Below are 18633 nucleotides of genomic sequence, written 5' to 3' on the forward strand. Positions count from 1 at the left end.
CTGGTCCTTGAACTTGGGAATGGTTCCATTCAACTCAACGAGGAACTTTTTCATTCTTGTCTTGGTCGCCAGGCCATTGAAGGCTTCGAGCTTCTTGTCAATGTCACTGACGCTGCCTTTGATCGCCCCGTCATCCGCCATTCCTTGAACGGTATTCTACATGAAAGCAGGCCAGGAAAGGAGAAGCGGATGAGAAGTGGATGCAGCGAAGTGAGTTCAGATGCGGTGCCTCGTACAAAGGTTACGCCGCGTGGTGAGAACCAGCTGAGGAGAAGCAGATGGAGAGACCAGGAGATGAGAAGCGGACGATAATTTCGGTAGATAAGAAGTGAACAAGGAGTAGATGCCGCAAGGTGAGGTGAGATGTGGTGCCTCGCACCTTCCCAACCTACGCGCCAAGCAAACATCATCTACCGAAACACTGCACCCACCATTCTTCGCCGCGAGTCCCCCGCAGCCTTCATCCTCACTTTCTCAGCGTCAGACTGTACCTTACCAACTAACGGCACCTGCGCGAGCAAGCTTCTCAGCAGCCCGACGCAGAACTCAGTATCAACATTATTCTCCACACGCTAGCCCTCCAAAACCTTCACCTCGCACACCTTCTTCACTCCCTACAACCCAATGGGACGCGATGTCTTTGCTCCCCCCATACAAGCCCGCCTCAGCCGGGATGGCTGCGCGAATGGCTGCGCTGAGTAGCGAGTGCAAGGAGAAGCTCAAAGCAACGTCGAAGCCGTCTCAGTCCTACGATAAGTCTGCCCCTAGTACGATCGCGGAGCGAAAGCAAGCCCGCGGCAACTACTTCGAGTATTACAAGACCATCTATGAGATCGAAGACGAGAATGCGATGTACAGCCGAGAAACGCTTATTGATTTCGTTTGTGGGTTCGTCGAATGTATAGCGACGACGTCGGAGGGGGTACTCTCCGACAAGCCAAAGGCATTTCATATCCAAACCCTTACGTTAATTAGAAACTAACACCTCCCAGGCGGGTACACTCTACCAGTACAAGCATAGCCTCCAATTCTGAATTGATTCGTTTACGCACAACTTCAAATCCATCGAGACTGAATATAACTCCCGCGTAACAAGGCATATTCATACGGTCGCCGTGGAACAAGAGCTCCCGACAGGACGTCGAGAAAAGAACGAGCTGGGTGATTTTGAGCCCAGGCTGATGTATGCCGAGGTCATGACCCTCCAAGAGGGTGTGCTCAACACCAAACACTACCTCGCGTGAGTTCTCGCATACATCACCGCTGTGCGACACGGCGCCTCCACGATCGGAAAGAACTATCACAAAGGCGCTCCGCTCGGTGGAGCAATGAGTGAGAGTATGCCCACACGCGCTGAGTCACACACGTTACGCTGGTCTGACGTGAAGGTGGAGAAGTTCGAACAGGAGAATGCGTGTATTGTGACTTTTCGCTTTCTCAAGGGGCATGAGGATCAACAGGGCAACGTGCAAGGCTCGCGCGAGTTCTTTTTTGCCCCCAAACAAGAACGCTTACACCTGGGCCTGAGCGCGCTCCTGTACGCTGAGGGTAAGGCGTGGACGCTCGGGAATCAGATTCATACACCGAAATTCTACAGCATACACGCGAGGCTTATTCGTCGACCATCTCGACGTTCTGCTTAGCGACGGTTCTGATCGATTCCCCCCGACCAAGTCAGAGATAGTCTGTCAGGCCGTGTTTGTCATGGCAACTACGGGGTGTCAGCTCATCACCGACCAAGAAATGCGAGCGCATGCCCTGAACAGGAAACACCAAGACTTTTGTCTCTCCGTCGGTATCCTCTGCTACGTTACGATGTATGGGTTCAGACGACAAGCCGCGCAGGAAGCGAAGAGTATGCATTCGACCCGGCTAACCCAACCGCTATGCTCAACCACGATCAACATGGGTTCGGGAGAAAAGACGTAACCTCATTTAGGCTGGGCGGCGAAGGACTCACAAGCGTATCAATCCGCAAGTTTTTCTCTGCATTTAACCGACTCGTAAGTACTCATTCTTTCCGGTTTCTCCTATCTACTCAACCTTCTCGCATGCAGAAGACATTTACTGATCTCGTGGACCTATAGTGGGACAAGAAAGCATCGGCAGAATCATCAGGCAGTTCTTTGAAAGAAGAGATTAACGCACGCGCACGCCATCTCATTACCTCGGATCCGCAGTACGAAAAGTTCGAGGCTGAACTTCACAACATCCTAGCATAAGCCCACGGCAAGCTCCAAGAACACAGCCCCCCTCCCCCCTCCCCCCTCGACGACGTATACTACATCACAGCCAAAAACAAAGGCAAATACAAAGCGCTGGTACAAGGTACCGATCAGCCTGCATTCCTAGAAATAAAGAAAAGGTTGGACGAGCACCTAACGCTGCGCAAACACGGCCGCAGAGTTATTACTCAACGCGCCAAAGAAACCCTGCGCAAGACATTGGGGGGTATATCGGTGGGCAGGCAAGAGATGGAACGGCAGGTAGAAGAGATGGATGACCGAAGAGAACAAGAAGACGAAGTGATGGACGCCGAAGCACTGGATAATGAACGGGACGAGCCAGAGGCCTGGAAGGGATTCACACAGGGCCAAATGCTCATGGTGGAATAAGATGAAGAATGTGAAGGAACATTCGAAGAGTGGGAAGCATTTGTTAGGCGCTGGGTCAGCAAGACGGAAGACTTGATCAATGGCACGGAGGAGCTGCGCTGTTTTCTATGCGTAGCAGACCCTACCATGCCACAAGGTCCGCTTACTCCCCTCTCTACGAAGCATGTACACTGACTCTATTTAGCCGCAAAAGAAAAAGTATGGCTCAGACTTCACATTGACGAACAAGTCATCCGCGCCTTCAGGATAGACCTCCGAGATGCCAACGGAGGAAGGGTCGTATGCCTGCTATACCAGAAACCAACGCACAAAGACCAGAGATGGTTTCTGGAACACGTTCGAAACATGCATGGCAAGCAGATCTAGGACGCGGATAGCTCAGAAGCAGATGAGCATTAGCGGGCCATTGCCGCAAGGACAAGGGCCAAGGAAGTGGTGACGTTGTCGATGTGCCTCTGGTTAAAGGAGCTGCTGCTACCTTGCTCCTCCATAGCTTCATCCATTTATTCATGCTGATCCACTCATTCATGTTCATGCACCCATTCACGTCCATCTATTCATCCATTGGAGTTACCGACAAGCTCTTGTGTTAACGATACTTCTCCGTTCGAGAGAATCCGATTGGATAGGCACCTATGGATTTCAGAAGTTGTCAGTCGCTCGTCTGCTTCGCATCACTGTAGTACTATGTGATGAAGCGGATGGACCAAAGTACATCACACACTCAGATGTATGTCAGAAGAGAGAACCGGCAGTTGGTATATTGGGTTCCAATAATACTTAGTGCCAGCTGCCTTCCACCACCGCCTCTCCAATACAAATTCCAGCACCGCCATCCTTCAGTCTTGGCAACCTCAATCACGACCTAGCACCAATGTCTAAGACCTGGGGATTGGTAAGATCCTAAGCTCTCGGTAAACGCGTCGTCACACCTCCTCAACGGACGTAGACTCATCCCTCCGGTATGACGACTCAAATGAAACCTCGTTCCAATCCAGTATGTCGATACCCTGGAACTGCTTTCCTTCGATCGTGTAGGCGTCGCAGTACTCAGGTATATAACCACAACCAAAGACGCCAGTGTACAAGACATTGACTGGCGCATCGGTCGCGGTCGCTCCAATTGCCAGTCTACGATCACCGGAGAAGAGAAAGCGCCCGAGAACCCCTAGGCCAACTTCCTCCTGGGAAGTCTCGGCATTGCGGATAATCATGGGGTGTTTTGGATGAGTGGCCTTGAAGCCTTCGACTTCGACAGCGGGAGGCTTGGGGTTGTAACGGCTTTCGTGATGAAATAACATGCATCCCACATGAACTGCATGGTTCTTGGCCGAGTAGTGGCAGTCGTCGTCGTCGGTATCCTCGTCGTCCACTGGAATATCTCAGATGAACAGGTAAGAGGGAGGGCCGCGGAGAGATGGAACGGGCGTGTCCTCCTGTGCTTTCTGTTAGCATGCGCTAAGAAAGCAAGGCAAGTACACTTACGGGGGAGCAGAGCTATTCGATCTGGAGCCACTTTTCGACGCCGCGGATCTGATCCAAAGAGGTGATTGACATGGCGACAATCACGGGAGGATATCACTGGCTGCGATGTGTTGCTGTGGAGGAAGGAATGTCGATTGTTGGATCCAAGGCGTAAGAGCAAATCGAGGGATAGAAGGTATAGAGATGCCAAGGATGAAAGTAAGAGACCGGGGGAACCGGGTCTCCTTTTACTGCTACTGGAATGGTCGGGGTCTTTTTCTTTTTTCTCGATATTCGTCACAACTTGCCAACAGGAGTACATATTGTGCCGTTGTGACTTTCTGTTCACTGATTTTCGGACTGCATTACAAAGATCCTGTTTCGTTTTGGACTATGTTGTATTCTTTCACTGCTATCGAACTCTCAGTCTTCATGGTTCAATATTCTAAGTAGGGATGAAGCTGTTCTTAACAGAGTCTAGACTAGTTTGTCCATAGGCTGTTCTTCACATGCAGACCTTCTGGAATACAGCTGAACATAGGAGGGTGAAGGGCGCACGGTTGTATGGTGGGGCTCCAGTATAGCGATGTTGCCACTCGTCTCAGTTGAAGAACTGTATCCTCGGGATACCCAAATCTCTGCAATTCCGAGATCATCTCTATCTGGCCGCTTCAGGTACGTGCTGACTAGAAGAGGTGTGTGCTTTCCCGAGGTCGTATTCTCGCATGCGACATGCTTATTTATTTGTGGACCGAGCGCCATAAGTCAGCTTGCTTGATTCCCCAGCTTCTTACACCTTGTTGACTAGGATACAGAGTCGAATGGACCATAGGATGTGTGCGACGAGCCGAACACGTGGGGCTGCTCATTCTGCGAGTACAGTAGTTCTGACTACTCCGAGACTAGAGACTACCGTATGACATCGGGACTTGCCATTCCCTATTACTCACCAAGGTAGATCTACACGGCTCTTCCCCTCATATGCTCACCAAGGTTTAGGCGGCCAGTGAGACCATGTAGCTTGCTACCTTGGTTCGAGACATGCAATGTCGGCCAAGAGAGAGGGTTTCTTTCGTTCCTTTACGTGCCAAGGGCGAAGTCGCATTCTATACGAGCATTCTACAGAAAGAAACCGATGATGTTGGTCTGTATCGACGGGATCGGCATTTTGATTAGAATCACGGCAGAGGCTGAGGCCGTTGCGGGTAGTCGCGGGCTGCATGAGAGCCAAGACAACCAAGCGTCTCTTTTTCTTTCGATCGCCGAATATTGGCGAATGGTTTCAACCAGTGGTCAGCCAGCATGTGCGGTCAGCCTTACTGCGGCCGCTTTGAGTAGCCGTTTCCCCAGCCACAACCGTTTTGGGGCAAATAGCGCCTCTAGCGTAGGTCGATGTAAGGCATACGATGTACTGAAGAAGAAGTTAGTAAAGTGTCTCACTGGGCCAGCCATAGCAATATAGCCATATTAACTGTCGTGTAACCTTTGAAGATCTTCACCACATTGGTCCCGCCAAGCTCTTTGAGATCATCACAACGACGAATCACCACAGTACTTCTATTCTGCGAGAATCATATGCTGGTTAATGCATGCACATACTCATCGCCCAGAACAACGTCTCCGCGTCTCGACGTCCGAATACCTCCACACCTTATGCGATCAGCTTACCACCACCGTCATTACCAGTCAAGAAACACCGTGCAAACCTCATCAATGCCATTCAATCATCGCGGTGAGCCATTACAGAACGCTGAGTGGGCGAAACGACAGACTAAGATGTGGTAATAGCCTCAGGAAAGCACTCAACCCCGAGACAATGCTCCAGTTTGGGACAGTGATAACTTTGTGTGCGTCTGGGAGGGCCGAGAGAGTTGATCGGTCGAAGTCAGCAGTGATGAAGAGAAGAAGAGGACGATTCGAGGACGAGAAAGTATAAAGAGTGGCCAGAAGTCGACCTGGAAGAACTCACCAAGCTTCAACATCACAACATCATTACCTTCACTATTTTACCAATCTTTCGCTCAACACCCCCTCAAACCATCAACATGCGTTTCTCCACCATCTCCATCGCCGCCCTCGCCGGCCTCGCTGCCGCAGCTCCCAACGCCATCGCCAAGCGTGAGAGCCAACAGATGACCAATGTCATCTCCTTCGCTGCCCAGCAAGCCGACTGCAGCATCTTCGACTGCGCTGCTGTTATTGGTGCTGGTGTCTGCATTGCTGCAGGGCTTGCAACCGTACCCGTTGGCGTTGCCGCAGTCGTGGCCTGTGTCTCCGGTGGTGCTCCTTCGGTATTTCCTCCTATTGTCTTTCCAATCCCCACTCCCACTGACTTGACTCAGCTCTGCGGCTGCGCTGGATGCATCGACGCTCTCGGTGACTTCTTGACCGAGAACAACCTCTGCCCTGAGTAGGCAAAGGCGATTGGCATTCTCGAAAACCTTTTCGAATCGAGGGATGGAGTGTTCGGAGTGACAGTGGTCCATCAACATTAGACCTGCAGTGTCTGGTGTAGACTGGGGTGACGGCTCTCACGAGCGACTTGCATGTATCTCCTTGGTGGTAGTTTAAACACACTCGCTCCTCAATGAAAACGCTGGCCAGCTCAACTATTCTTGGTCTCTTTGCTTTGTGAACGCGTAACATGACAGCGAGCCAAAGTTGTCCTAGGTGTTTTAGTCTTCACGTGTGGCTGAATAAGGAATTGCAAGTAAGAAACTGAATGTTGACTGTGTGTTGATCGTTTTCATGCTTCTATTACGCGAATCTCTATGTCTACTCCTCATCCCCAGCTTACTCGCAGTACCTGGTATGCAGGGTTGTGCAGTAGTGTTAACCTAACGAAATGTAAAAGTTTCATTATATGAGAACACAGTTGTAGAAGTAGACTAGCTCCTTTTTTGACCTCGTCATGTCATTGATAGGCTTAACGCCGCCCTATGTTGATACAAATGTACAGATCATCCCCTCGTGTGGGCAGATTACTTCGAACGGAACAGAAATGGAAAGTCACGTATTGGTTAACTTAGTTGCAGGTACCGAAAGTGCCCTGGCAGCCAGCACCGCAGTGACCGGTGGTGCTTCCACACCAGCCGTACTGGGAGCAGCAGTTCCCGAAAGAAGAACCAGAGCATGTGAAGCCAGAAGTTCCAGCGCAGGATCCGTCAGTGGATGCCTTCTTGGTGGGGGCAGCTGCAGCCTTGGAGGTAGTGGTGGCGGCCTGCTTAGTGGCGGACGCTCCAGTACCAGAGCAGGTACCGAAAGCAGAGTTGCAGCCGGTGGAGCAGTGGTCGGCAGTGCTTCCGCACCAGCCGTACTGGGAGCAGCAGTTACCGAAAGACGAGCCAGCGCAGGTGAAGCCAGAAGCACCACCGCATGAGCCGTCAGTGGAAACCTTGCCTGCAGCAGAGGCGACGGGAGCCTTGGAGGTAGCAGCCTGGGTAGGCGTAGCAGCCTTCGTGATGGTAGGGGCAACACCGTTGCTGCCGCAGTTACCGAATCCAGATTGGCAGCCAGTTCCACAGTAGGCCGAAGTGGTACCGCAGTAACCGGCAGAGCTGCAGCAGTTGCCGAAGGTAGATCCCAAGCAGGTGTATCCCTTGGTACCACCGCAAGTAGCATCAGTAGTAACCTGCTTGGTTCCAGTGGCAGCGGGAGCAGTGGCAGAGGTAGTGGGGTTAGGCGCGTTGCCAGAGCCAGCGCCGCCAGCAGTGCGGTACCAGTTCGCCTTGGGGTCACCAAGGCAGTCACCAACGGTGACAGCCTTGTATCCCAGCTGGGTGAGGGTGGAGAGCATGTATTCGGTCAGGTTCATGGCAGTCTGCTCATGGATGTCGTGACCAATCTCGAGCCACTGGTTGCTGGCGGCGGGACCGCTTGTGACGTTGCCAAGGAAAACATCCTTGGAGTATTGGATGAGGGTGGTGCTGTCGTGTTCATAGTCATCCTATTAGTAGTATTAGCAATTGAACCCCTTTCAAGCGATCAGGGAAGTGCATACGGTATCAAGGTTGAAGTATGTGACGTGGTAACCGAGGTCAGCCATGTCCTTCTCGCAGCCTGACTCAGCAGTGCAGCTGGAGTACGGGGGACGCATATAAGTGGGGATCTTGCCGACGATGTTGCGAAGAGCCATCTCGTTCTTGATCATCTGGTTGTAACGATCCTGCTTGGAGATGGCACTCAGGTCCAAGTGGGTCCAGGTGTGGGAAGCAAGCTGGTGGCCCTCAGAGTCCATGCGCTTGAGGACACTGCTGAACTCAGGAGTGATGTCAATCTGTCCCTTGTTGATGTTGTTTCCAGTGATGAAGAAAGTAGCCTTGGCGTTGTAGGAAGCCATAACATCGAGGATGTGGCTGGTGAAGACTTTTTGGGGGCCATCGTCGTAGGTGATGGCAACTGTGCCGGGTGTGGTGCAACCGTAAATACCAGCGCCACCGTACTGGACATTGCCGACCTTGGTACGGGCGATAGAAGAAGTGTTGGTACCACCTGGGGTGGCGTTCTCGGGGCAGCCAGAGCCGTGCTCGTAGTCGCATCCAGGAGAGTAGCAGTAGTCATCTTCTGTGCCGCAGTAGCCTGCACCTGAGCAGCACTGACCAGCGGGACAGTTGCCGACACCCGCACCACACTGGCGGTCATCCTGACGGGCCACAACCTTGGTCTTGACCTGAGTCTTGGGTTGCAGAAGCTCGTTAACTCCAGTGAATCGAGCTCCAGTGCGAGAAAGTAGGTCGCGAGCCCGGAGGTCCCTCGGGTTCAAGCCAATGATGTTGGGCAAACCGGCGCCATGGGCGTTGACGAGAGGAGTAATGGCTGCAACGGCAGCGAGAGCGGCGGAGTAGTGCATGTTGTAAGAATGCGGTTGGTTCGAATTACGGAATTAAATGTTGTTTTGATAGCCGGATTAAGGAAGATGAGCGAGTGGATAGTGGTGGTCTATACCGACGACACACTGGAGGACCTTGGACCGGAACGAAAGACGGATCACAAGAAGGTAAGATTAGGACTTCGAACAGAAGGTACCAAGAAAAGTCATCACGGCATGCGGGTAGATTCATCTTATGAAGGGCAAAAATGATCGACGGTTAGCCAGCAATCCCCGTAAAGGCCTGGTGCTAAGGTTGACTCGCGTTACGACTAGCGCTCTCGACTCTTGCCTGCAGATGCTGGTCAGCGTAGAAAAGAAAGCTTGGTGTGCCGCGGGCCCCTGGAACTGGCGGATTTCAGCTCTCGACCCGCGGCGCCGGCTTCGCTTCGGGCGGACATGATGCGCGATTGGGAGCTTTCCTCATGGGTTGTTGGTGGCACGCGCTCCTTTGCCATGCAGGAACCGCATTGCTGTCACGTCGTGGAGCGAAAATAGAACGTGATAGTTGATCCGAGCCGTTTGAAACGTGTTTTGCTATCTGTGCCAACCGAAATGTTATTCTTGAACGCCTCTGACGTGACGGCTGTCGACCGGTAATTGCTCGAAACAATCAGTGATTCAAGCCGTCGTTCTCCACTGTCGCCTGTCACTATGCAGTCGCTTGGCGCATATCGCTTTCGCGCGGTCGCTGTTCAACATGTTGCGATGATGTTGCTGTGAGACGCTAGAAAATTATCACTCAGCTGTTGGAGGGACCCCGCGGGCGAGGCGATGTGACGTCTTCCATTATCGGTCTGGCAGTAGACGGCCCTTCAGCCATGGCGTTGAGCCACGAAGCATCGACCTGCACTGGCGCATTGGCAACAGCTGCCGAGCACGCCTAACCGACGGTTACATCTCTTGGAGGGAGCTTGTTCGGGTTAAGAGATCCACCCGGCATCACCAACAAGCCATCATGTAAGCAGTCGTTTGAATCCGAGTCTCTATCGCACAGCCGTGCAATTGCATGAAGTTTCGTCCGCGAAAGGTAGCATGATGCGCGATTCCGCTGCGGTGGAGAGTGTCTCTTCTGGCCCTTCTGGCCCAGGCACCCGCACTTCCGAGGAAAATTGGAGTCAAGTGGGCTTTCCGATGCCCAAGATGAGCCAATCACGTGCTTTGTCAAGCGAGGCCCATCTAAGCGCTCCCACCCTCAGCAGCATGCTTGCTTCCGCCAACACACGTCTCGATTTATCGATACTCATCGCGAATCACTGCCGTCTGCCGGCGCAGAAAATTCATGCCACATGATGGTGGCGTGCAGCACGCAACCACTGTTGCAAGCCGCGCAGGACACAGAACTTTTGCGACGATGCAATTGGATTCAAGGGGCACGGGAAGACCTCGTATCCCTCATCGTTTTCATGCAGCTAACCACTCGCACGTCTGATTCAGGCAGCATATCCAAAACCTCCACTCCACTATGGCATGCAGCAATGGAGCTGTATATTTCTCGGGAATATCGCAAGGAATAAAGGCCGAGTCTATTTTAATATATTGCTTTTCTGTTACGAGACAAGCTTTTCCTGAGATGACTAGGTACTTCAGCCTCGTTCCGATCGCTTGACTCGACGAAACGAGATTGCGATAGACAAACCCTTCTCGTGCGGAGGAGTAAGCAACAGCACGACCGATCCTTAGCAAATCCTAGACCTACTGCATTCAACGGCTGCGAGGATCGTTTGCGGCCAGCACTGCGACTGGACCACTGGTAAAGCTACCGGTCGCGAATCGAAGCTTCCGCTTCCCGACGCCGCGCGAGCGGGGATCTCAAGCATCACTGCTGGCCTTTGTCCGACTCAGACACTCCACCTCGGAGCTAGTAATCTACCCTGATACCAATGGCCAAAGCCGGGTAGCACGGTCAACTATCCGAATAGTTAATAGCAACTGCCGTTATGTATACTTTTTCTGCTCTTACGTCCGGTCGAGCATCCTCAAGGGGCATTTGAGCCAAGCAAACTATGTGGAGAAACAAGGCGCCCACCACCCGTATCGCTACTCCTGCTAAGCAAGAACAAGCACCTGCTCTATCCCATGGCACTTGGCGCATGCCGTATTTCCGCAAGTACTCGTATTGCAGGCGAAGCATGATGGCTGCAGCTTTGGAAAGTCCATGTACATGACTGACTGCCTCAGGGGTCGGCGTCCGACTGATCATCTAACGTGCTAGGAGACACCTTCCTTTTCTCCCCACTAACACAGATATTTTCTTCCGCCAACACACACCTCTGTCGTACGATTCCTAGGCTGTTATTCGATAGGTCGAACCAAACATTGCCCTATGCACATTTGCAAGCATCGGCAACCTGCGCGAACGACACACTTGGTTGTCGCACAGAGGGTTGGCATCCCGCTGCTGATCAGTTGTAGATCCTCCACGACGGGTACCTGCACGAAAAAAACCAAGATCAATATTCCAAATGTAGATCATTGCAACGTCCAATCGATATCGAGATGCGATGAAGAAGAGAGCGCACTTCGTTTGTCAGAATCCACTGTGGCTCTTTGGCCGACTTTTGCGCCTCCAAACAGAACTTTCATTGCGACCATCTCGCTTCATAGCGCACATCAAGCCGAGCATGCGAGGAAAGTCCGACGAAAAGTACGGCGAGATGATGGTTGCAATCTACAGCGTGTTCTTGCCAGTCATACACAGCTACATGCGCGTCCTGCATCACAGTCTAATACAGTCGACCTTGATCTACTTCCCTACACCCCGAGTGCTAGGCTATGCGACAATTGGAACGGAACAAGATCTGGTTGCTTGAAACCTCCACTTTTCCGCACCTGCCGACTCCCCACAGCACCGGTAGCCCGGTTCGATCAGGCGAACGAGCGATCTCTACGCCGAAGCATTGGCCGACGAAATCAACAACGTTGTGTGGCGTACTAGGCGTCCATACTGATCCTCAGCATCTTATGTCGACTGGGTAGATCATTAAACAGCCGAGTTTCATCAGGAGAACCAGCGGAGCCGAAATTGAGATCGTTCATGATATATCACACGTGCGATATTTCAAATACTCATATCCCCTAGATCGTGGCAAAGCCCTCTTACTATCTCCATCTATTCCCCGTCATCTCCCAGTCACAACCCCATTCCTCCCCGCAATCCCATTATTCACCGCCACAGCAAATGCAGCGATGTCGGAGTTCGTTGGTAATCCCTGCTTGGGCTTATCAAACGGGAAAACAACACTCTTCTCTCTCACCCCTAGACTATCTACAAACAGTACGTTTGGAAAGCTTTGCGGCGTGAAAGCATTCCACGTCTCGCTAATTAGGTCGTCGAAGGCGGAAGCCGCCATGTTCCTATATGGTATGTCAGTGTCTGGAGAGGGCTTGTGTATTTAAGCAGAAAAGGATAGAGGGAAACGAACATGATGGCTTTATCAAAGATCAACACATCCTCAGGTTGTTGTGTCAATGTCCACGAGAAAATGTGGAACATGTCTTTCCTCTGGCTTTGTTCCGCGACTATATTCCGGTTCAGCTTCAGCTTGGCTAGCTGATCGCTTTGCATAGTGGCGAGATTGTTGCTGTTGCTGTATTCGTCGTAGAAAGGAAAGTTGCGGCCCGAGTAGAATCCTTGGTTTGCAAAGTCGCCTAGTGTTACATCATCTGGTATCTGCGCGATGATGAGAACAGAGGCGCGATCTGTAATGAAGTCACCTAGACGGTGTGTGGAGAGATCGGCCGCGCCGGGGTTGCTGACGGTGTAGCGATTGTTGATGCGCTTTAGAGTCGTAAAGAGGTCGCTCAATTGCGTTTGCGTGAGATCTTTGTACTGGTTGTCCGTGTCAAGCGTATGGCTGAGGTTTATGATGATGAGTTCCTGGTATTTTGCAGTGAAGTCGTTGATGTGTTGTATGATGTCTGTAAGGGACTGCCCATTCCCACCGAGCCAGATGTCACCGACTTGGCCGTAGTGACCAGCCACCCACTCGCCTCTCGAGAGCACCGGGCGGAGGTCGAAGTACCGTGAGCCGGCCATAAGTTGTTGGTAGAAATCCAGATACTGGGTTTGAGTGTTGGCAAAGTGTGCGCCAATAGTACCAGGCTTGAACGTGCCCATACCAGCATCGTGGGAGCCTGGCATACAGATGTGTTTTAGCGTTCTGTTTGCCAGCGAACCCATGCTTTGCTGCATCCAATCTGCGTAACTGCCGCTATTTGACCACCAGGTTCCTGCTTCATCAGTGGACATGATCCAGTTCACAGCGGCATTATGCCGGAATCCTAAGTCGACCTTCGCTCCTTTCGAACTCTGCTTTGTCGACATGTCGTCCAGAGATATGGTGAGTGCATAGTTCGACGGCTTCCGTCCGAGTACCGTGAACCTATCCGATGTTCCGTCGATATTGTAGTATGCTTCACCTGCATCGTCACGGGTAGTTCCACTCGTCCTGAATTCGACGTATACTCTTGATGCCTGGCCTTAAGGTAGTCAGTGATAGTATTTTTTGTCAATCGAGAATGTACATACCAGCATTGATCGTTGGCCATGTCCATGTATCCATTTGATACGAATGTTGGTAACTCAAGGACCAACTGAACGGTGAACCGTTCACCAGCGTCAAGTCTCCGCCTATTGATGCAGCCTGTTTAGCGCTTTTCGTCACTTTGCATAGTTGGCTGGGTCGTGACTTACCCCAACCCATGATTGAGAGTTCTTCCGGATCTTCTTTGCTCTCTGAATGATTGTAATGAGCTGACTGCAGCTTTTGCTGTTGTACGCGCTCCTCAACCGCAGCGTAACCCGTAAACTCGTCTTTGGGTCCAGTCGCTCGCACAGCACCAGGCCGGACAAGCAACATACTTAACCCCCATCCTCCCCATGACTTATAAAACGGGCGCATAACGCCTGGAAGCCTCAAGCCCTGTCCGGTCTACTAACGGCACTCTACTGGGTCGGCCCTTCCGTCATTACAGGCCTCGTGCCGCTGTCAGCCACTCGATGGTAGTTAGTGGCTGTCAAAACAGGTCCTGAACCCTTGCAAAGCTGTCTATATCGCTGTAAGCGGGTACTTGCTTCATCAGATGGATAGAGCGGCGTAATGGTGGTGTTGTTGCTGCCACTTTCCTGATTGGGCCAGCTTTGTTGTTTCACCTTTGTACCCACCCACCAACAAGATCGCGATGGCCACAAGAAGACGGTTACAAGGCACCAACTCCGCTTGAAAGCATCCAATGCGATGCGCGAAAACCACCAAGGCGCGGTGACATGTGGTGCAGCGTGGCTTCGACAGGTTGTTGTGGTTTCGGTTGCCCTGGTCGCGCGTGGCAGCGCCGATACTTGCTCCAAGCGTCCGTTCCACGGCACTATCAGCGGCAAGGCGCTTGAGATAGTGCAGGTCCGAAGTCCTGACCCAAAGTCATGCGCACACACAAGAGGGGAAGCCAGAAAATTATAAAGACAAGAACAGTCTGGTATTGTGGAGAGCAGGAAGTGGTGACGATCCATAGGTTTGCCACGTGCTAGACAGTCAGGCATCGTTGGTCGCAGATGCGTGTCGGCCAAGTTCTTCATTTGTATCCACAAGCGCACAATGTGACGGACTACCTGTCAACAGTAATCATCCAACCGTCGTTCAGTACACTGCCGTGCGCATCGACTCCACCCCAGACTACACACGTCGCGCCGTCGACCTCTGTACCCTTGGCGATTCCGAAGTGCCCCCTCGCTCCCAGGCCTCGCTTTGGCTTTCCTGGTATCTCCTTTTCCTCTTCGCCTTTTGTGTCTACATATCGGTATATCGCTTCGGCCCATTGGGACTCATGCGTATCCCTCTTCATACCTGCGCGTATATTATCTTTAGTCGCTGCGGCCGTGGAGCGCTCGGGTGCGAGCTGCAATGCCCAGATGTCGTCGAGGTAATCTCCGTTCTCAGTCTCTCCGCCGACAGCTAGCAAGTAGTGTCGCCCTTGGCCTGTGGTGACGCCCACGAGTCCTGCATCTGCCCGCGCCTGGGGCGCTGTAGCGTTGCCACCTTCGCTGTCGTTATGCTTCACTTCTTCCCAGCCCCACCCACTAGTGACGGGTGTAGTCCCGCGCTCTGCATGTGTCCACACATGTGATGCGTCCACGTACTCGGTCGCACCTGACGCAAATGTCTCGATGCCCTTTCCACCAAACCGATAGAGGCGACTGCCGACGAGCGTCAGGCTTGCACCTTCCCGTGGCTGACCTGATGGAGAAGGTATGTTGGTCCACGTTCGTGTCTTGACGTCAAACGCAAGTGCATCGTTAGCAAGATTGTTGCTCGAGCATTCGCGCCCTCCAACCACGAAGATGGTTCCGTATGAGTTTGCTTCTGGCGGCTCGGGCACGTGCTTCGCAGGGTCGGCGGGGGCTTGCGGTGCCCTCTCGACGTAGGTCGTCGTCTTGGGGCCTGGGAGGTCTGAGCTCGCCGAAGCGTGGCCAGTTCGCTGGCTGGGAAACAGCGTGCCCTCGGCTGGATCAAGATAGGTCCAGGTGTTTGATATGGTATCGTAAACCCAAACCCGTCCCCTCTCATCTGTTACACCGTCTCCTTCGCCACCAAACATGTAGATGCTATCCCCAATAACTACAGCTGTGTGTCCCCTTCTCGAGTTCGGTACATCGTCCAGGCCATTTGCCGCGCGAGCTGAGTATTTGGTGTAATCGGCGTCGAGGACACCGCTCGATGGTAGAATGACAACGTGCATGTCATTGTCTGCGAGCTTGCCAGCTTCCGTCTCTCCACCAAAGATGTATGCGCGGCCTTTGACGACCGAAACCGTGTGGTGCGAGCGAGGGAGTGGGACGGAGGATATGCGCGTGAGGTTTGCCTTGATTGGTAGTGTCGGATGAGTTATGCCCTTGACAAGAGCTACACCGGCCTCAAGGAGGTTCTCGGCTGCGTAAAGCACACCGGCTGCTCCGGCTTCCATCGTTGTTCAGAAGAGGACTATATGCGCGTGAATGAGGGTTCCAGGGTTGGAGTGAACAACTTAAGAAGCAAGTGTGTGAGACTTTCAACTGATCCGAGTGCAAAGGGTATGGTGTGACTTAGAGGAGGGATGTTGTATTGTACAGCTGTGAAGTTTACCACGAGGGTGACGTCATCACGCGAGACCCTTGTCGCCCTTACGCGTACCCTTCACGGCAAGCCAAACAAACAATGAAAGCTGTCTACAGATTCAGAGCATCCGTCTCGTCTGTACATCATAGATCCATTACCTTTTAGACACCGATGCACTGTACCGCTACTTCACGGTTCCAAGCATAGCCTGCATCCTTTTCACAAGCCAGCTACGACCGTCTACACACGTTTGGAAGTACTAACATCAAAGAAAATTCCATGCAGTAGATGTCCTCCAGTCTTTGTATTAGATATTGGGTGATAGTTGGTCGGATTTGACATATCGCTCGACCTAAGCGGTTGTTAGTGATGTAGCGTAACACGCGTGTCATGTTCCGTACCGTATCAATTGAGGCCTGCAAGAAGCTGCGCGCCTCAAGACCAACCCAAACCTTGAGCATCGAAAAGTCGCCTCCACGAATCATCGAGGAGCCACTTTGTGCACCGAGTTGTCGCAGTATTGGTAGAGCACTGGCGACGTTAGTGGACGACTTGATGCACATTGTCACATCACTCACCCGGCAAAGAGATCCAAGTTCGGGTTTAAGCTCCTTCCGATACCTTCCAATAGTAGGATACTAAGAACGACATTGACAAAGTCGCCCTCAAGGCGAACATGATGCGTTCGTACCATGGAAAGAACCTCGTTGAGAATGTCTCCAATCTTAATATTGCCGAGAGCAAAAGTACGGCTCTTGACTCCGAGCACCAGATGTTGCATGCGCAAAGCAAAAACTTCTCCATCAAGTACTGCGTCTGGTTGCCTGCACCTCTCCACCATGAGATGGCCTGCCTTGTAACCGTCAAACTCGGCGACAGCCTTGAAGAGGTCAAGGAAGTTGGCGCGGTTCTTCGCATTGAGCTCCGTTACCAGACCTGTGTCGATGAAGATCAGCTGTGGTCGATACCCTTCATTGTCAAGCTCCTGAAGCTTCGCTTTCCATTGTTGCGGGTTCTTCTTGTGTGGTCGCAGACGCTCGAGTACCTCTTCGGTAACGTCGAGCGACTCTTTGGGGCCGGTCGTCCGGTCCTCCTTCTTGGCGAATATTGAGACGTCCAATTGCTCAGGCTTGTAGAAACGAACCATGATGTTTCCTGGATGTAAGTCGGCATGAATGAAATTGTCGATTAGAACCATAGTCAGGAACGCATCTAGTCCTTCGTCTGCAATATCCTTTTGGAACACTCCGCCTCCATTTTGTAGAAAGTCTTCCATGGGAATGCCTTGAGCGAATTCTTCGATAAGGACATTGCGCGTGGTGTAATCAGTGTAAGGGTACGGGAACCAGGCTGTCGTCCGGTCCTTGAAGTTACGTCGGAAGAGAGTGAGATTCGCAGCTTCGATGCGCAGATCCAGTTGCAGTCTCATCATCTCGCCAAACTGTTCCACTTCGTCGGGAAACGATAGCCACTCCATAGTGGGTATGGCATTGATGACAGCCGCGAAGAAGCCCATGATGCGCAAGTCTCTCCGGACGATCTTCTCAATGTTTGGATGCAGAACCTTGATGGCAACGTGGCTAGATGGTACCCTCGAGGGTGAGCTCTTGAGCGTCACGTCGACATTCTTCTTGATCCGCCGCGCCAGATTAAGTTCTTCCCGGTCGATGCTGTTGTCCTCTAAAGTTGCAAGATGCGGCTTTAGCTTTGCCTTGTATACCTGTGCTATGGCGCCGACACCCAATGGCTTCTCGTCAAACTCCTCAAAGATGTCATCAAAGCTCTGTCCGTCAAAAGCCGCTTCGATCGTTTGCTTCGTGACTTGCAATGTGTGCGCCGGGGCGTTGGAGTGGAGGGTCGACATGATTGAACACATTTCGGTTGGGAAGACATCTGTTCGGGAGGCAGCCCATTGTCCGAGCTATTATAGAGTCAGTCTACTTGATATCTCCTGGTTCCAACGTAATGGCACGCACCTTGATGAAGGCTGCGCCAGCCCTCTCCATAGACCCGACCAAGAAGCCATACCACCATAGTGTCCCACTCCGCTCATTGTCTTTATCAGGCTGTCGTGAACCAAGCCATATCGCAGGTATTGTCACGATGACCGGCACGAAGATGATGATGAGGTGGAGGAAGCGGAACCCGGTGGCTATGGGCTCGATTATGTAGTCCTCAATGAAGAAATATATGCCTCGCCTATACTTTGCAGAGTGCCTTAGCGCATGGGGCACCTGCTCGTCGAGCTCCTTCCGCGATGCCTCCAGCATGGCCTCCTCGTGCGTCTTCTCTCCATGGCCCGACTTGTCATTGGCGACGTCAACGAAGGCAAGTGGACTGAGGATCGCGCCGCCGGCAGCTCCCGCGGCTGCACCGGACCATAGTATCGTGCGACCCTTGAAGTTTGGAGTCGCAAATTGTCGGCGGAAACGAGAGGCGGCGGTGGATGGACGGGTGAAGGCGCGGGTTGCGAGTTTGGGCAGGCCTGGGCGACAGCATTGGCGACCAAAAAGGAACGCCGTCCTCATGGTACCGGATGGTGGGCAGATGCGCGTACGGCTTCCATAAGGCAGGTAGCAATGCGCTGCTTGACCTA

General features: G+C 52.4%; 8 protein-coding genes across 8 annotated transcripts; 3 read left to right on the top strand and 5 right to left on the bottom strand.

Moving 5' to 3' along the window:
* Positions 1–1142: 1142 nt before the first annotated feature.
* On the top strand, positions 1143–2615 carry BKA58DRAFT_455924 (uncharacterized protein; the record flags this gene model as incomplete). The annotated part of the gene is made up of 3 exons (XM_046174573.1): positions 1143–1548; positions 1598–1855; positions 2293–2615. The coding sequence occupies exons 1-3, from the start codon at positions 1329–1331 to the stop codon at positions 2613–2615; spliced, it is 801 nt and encodes a 266-aa protein (XP_046025951.1). The 5' UTR covers positions 1143–1328.
* A 926-nt stretch (positions 2616–3541) lies between these two features.
* On the bottom strand, positions 3542–4401 carry BKA58DRAFT_400616 (uncharacterized protein; the record flags this gene model as incomplete). The annotated part of the gene is made up of 2 exons (XM_046171605.1): positions 3542–3987; positions 4101–4401. 2 exons carry the CDS (start codon positions 4399–4401, stop codon positions 3542–3544), a joined length of 747 nt encoding a protein of 248 aa, XP_046025952.1.
* Positions 4402–6124: 1723 nt separating this feature from the next.
* Positions 6125–6723, top strand: BKA58DRAFT_419818 (uncharacterized protein; the record flags this gene model as incomplete). The annotated part of the gene is made up of 1 exon (XM_046172725.1): positions 6125–6723. One exon carries the CDS (start codon positions 6125–6127, stop codon positions 6491–6493), a length of 369 nt encoding a protein of 122 aa, XP_046025953.1. The 3' UTR covers positions 6494–6723.
* Positions 6724–7088: 365 nt separating this feature from the next.
* Positions 7089–8928, bottom strand: BKA58DRAFT_410490 (chitin binding protein; the record flags this gene model as incomplete). The annotated part of the gene is made up of 3 exons (XM_046172223.1): positions 7089–7254; positions 7316–8025; positions 8080–8928. The coding sequence occupies 3 exons, from the start codon at positions 8926–8928 to the stop codon at positions 7089–7091; spliced, it is 1725 nt and encodes a 574-aa protein (XP_046025954.1).
* A 1974-nt stretch (positions 8929–10902) lies between these two features.
* BKA58DRAFT_144405 (uncharacterized protein) lies at positions 10903–12077 on the top strand. Its single transcript, XM_046164657.1, has one exon. It carries the CDS (start codon positions 11273–11275, stop codon positions 11882–11884), a length of 612 nt encoding a protein of 203 aa, XP_046025955.1. The 5' UTR covers positions 10903–11272; the 3' UTR covers positions 11885–12077.
* BKA58DRAFT_410493 (PLC-like phosphodiesterase) lies at positions 12069–13808 on the bottom strand (the record flags this gene model as incomplete). The annotated part of the gene is made up of 4 exons (XM_046172224.1): positions 12069–12303; positions 12372–13428; positions 13478–13579; positions 13643–13808. 4 exons carry the CDS (start codon positions 13806–13808, stop codon positions 12069–12071), a joined length of 1560 nt encoding a protein of 519 aa, XP_046025956.1.
* A 527-nt stretch (positions 13809–14335) lies between these two features.
* Positions 14336–16024, bottom strand: BKA58DRAFT_381884 (uncharacterized protein). Its single transcript, XM_046170051.1, has one exon. It carries the CDS (start codon positions 15904–15906, stop codon positions 14551–14553), a length of 1356 nt encoding a protein of 451 aa, XP_046025957.1. The 5' UTR covers positions 15907–16024; the 3' UTR covers positions 14336–14550.
* On the bottom strand, positions 16018–18631 carry BKA58DRAFT_358486 (uncharacterized protein). Its single transcript, XM_046168713.1, has 4 exons — positions 18014–18631; positions 16616–17958; positions 16439–16568; positions 16018–16389 (listed from the first exon to the last, which is right to left on the bottom strand). Exons 1-4 carry the CDS (start codon positions 18563–18565, stop codon positions 16345–16347), a joined length of 2070 nt encoding a protein of 689 aa, XP_046025958.1. The 5' UTR covers positions 18566–18631; the 3' UTR covers positions 16018–16344.
* Positions 18632–18633: the final 2 nt, after the last annotated feature.

Source organism: Alternaria rosae (genome assembly GCF_020736505.1).
Source record: "Alternaria rosae strain MPI-PUGE-AT-0040 chromosome Unknown BKA58scaffold_4, whole genome shotgun sequence".
NCBI classification, from domain to species: Eukaryota; Fungi; Ascomycota; class Dothideomycetes; order Pleosporales; family Pleosporaceae; genus Alternaria; species Alternaria rosae.

Bases quoted from the DNA above. Each gene is read 5' to 3' on its own strand.
- BKA58DRAFT_358486 (XM_046168713.1), bottom strand. From the start codon at position 18,565: ATGAGGACGGCGTTCCTTTTTGGTCGCCAATGCTGTCGCCCAGGCCTG. The intron at 17,959-18,013 runs GTGCGTGCCATT...ACTCTATAATAG, and splicing joins CTGGCGCAGCCTTCATCAAG to CTCGGACAATGGGCTGCCTC. The intron at 16,569-16,615 runs GTGAGTGATGTG...TAACGTCGCCAG, and splicing joins AACTTGGATCTCTTTGCCGG to TGCTCTACCAATACTGCGAC.
- BKA58DRAFT_381884 (XM_046170051.1), bottom strand. From the start codon at position 15,906: ATGGAAGCCGGAGCAGCCGGTGTGCTTTACGCAGCCGAGAACCTCCTT.
- BKA58DRAFT_144405 (XM_046164657.1), top strand. From the start codon at position 11,273: ATGCACATTTGCAAGCATCGGCAACCTGCGCGAACGACACACTTGGTT.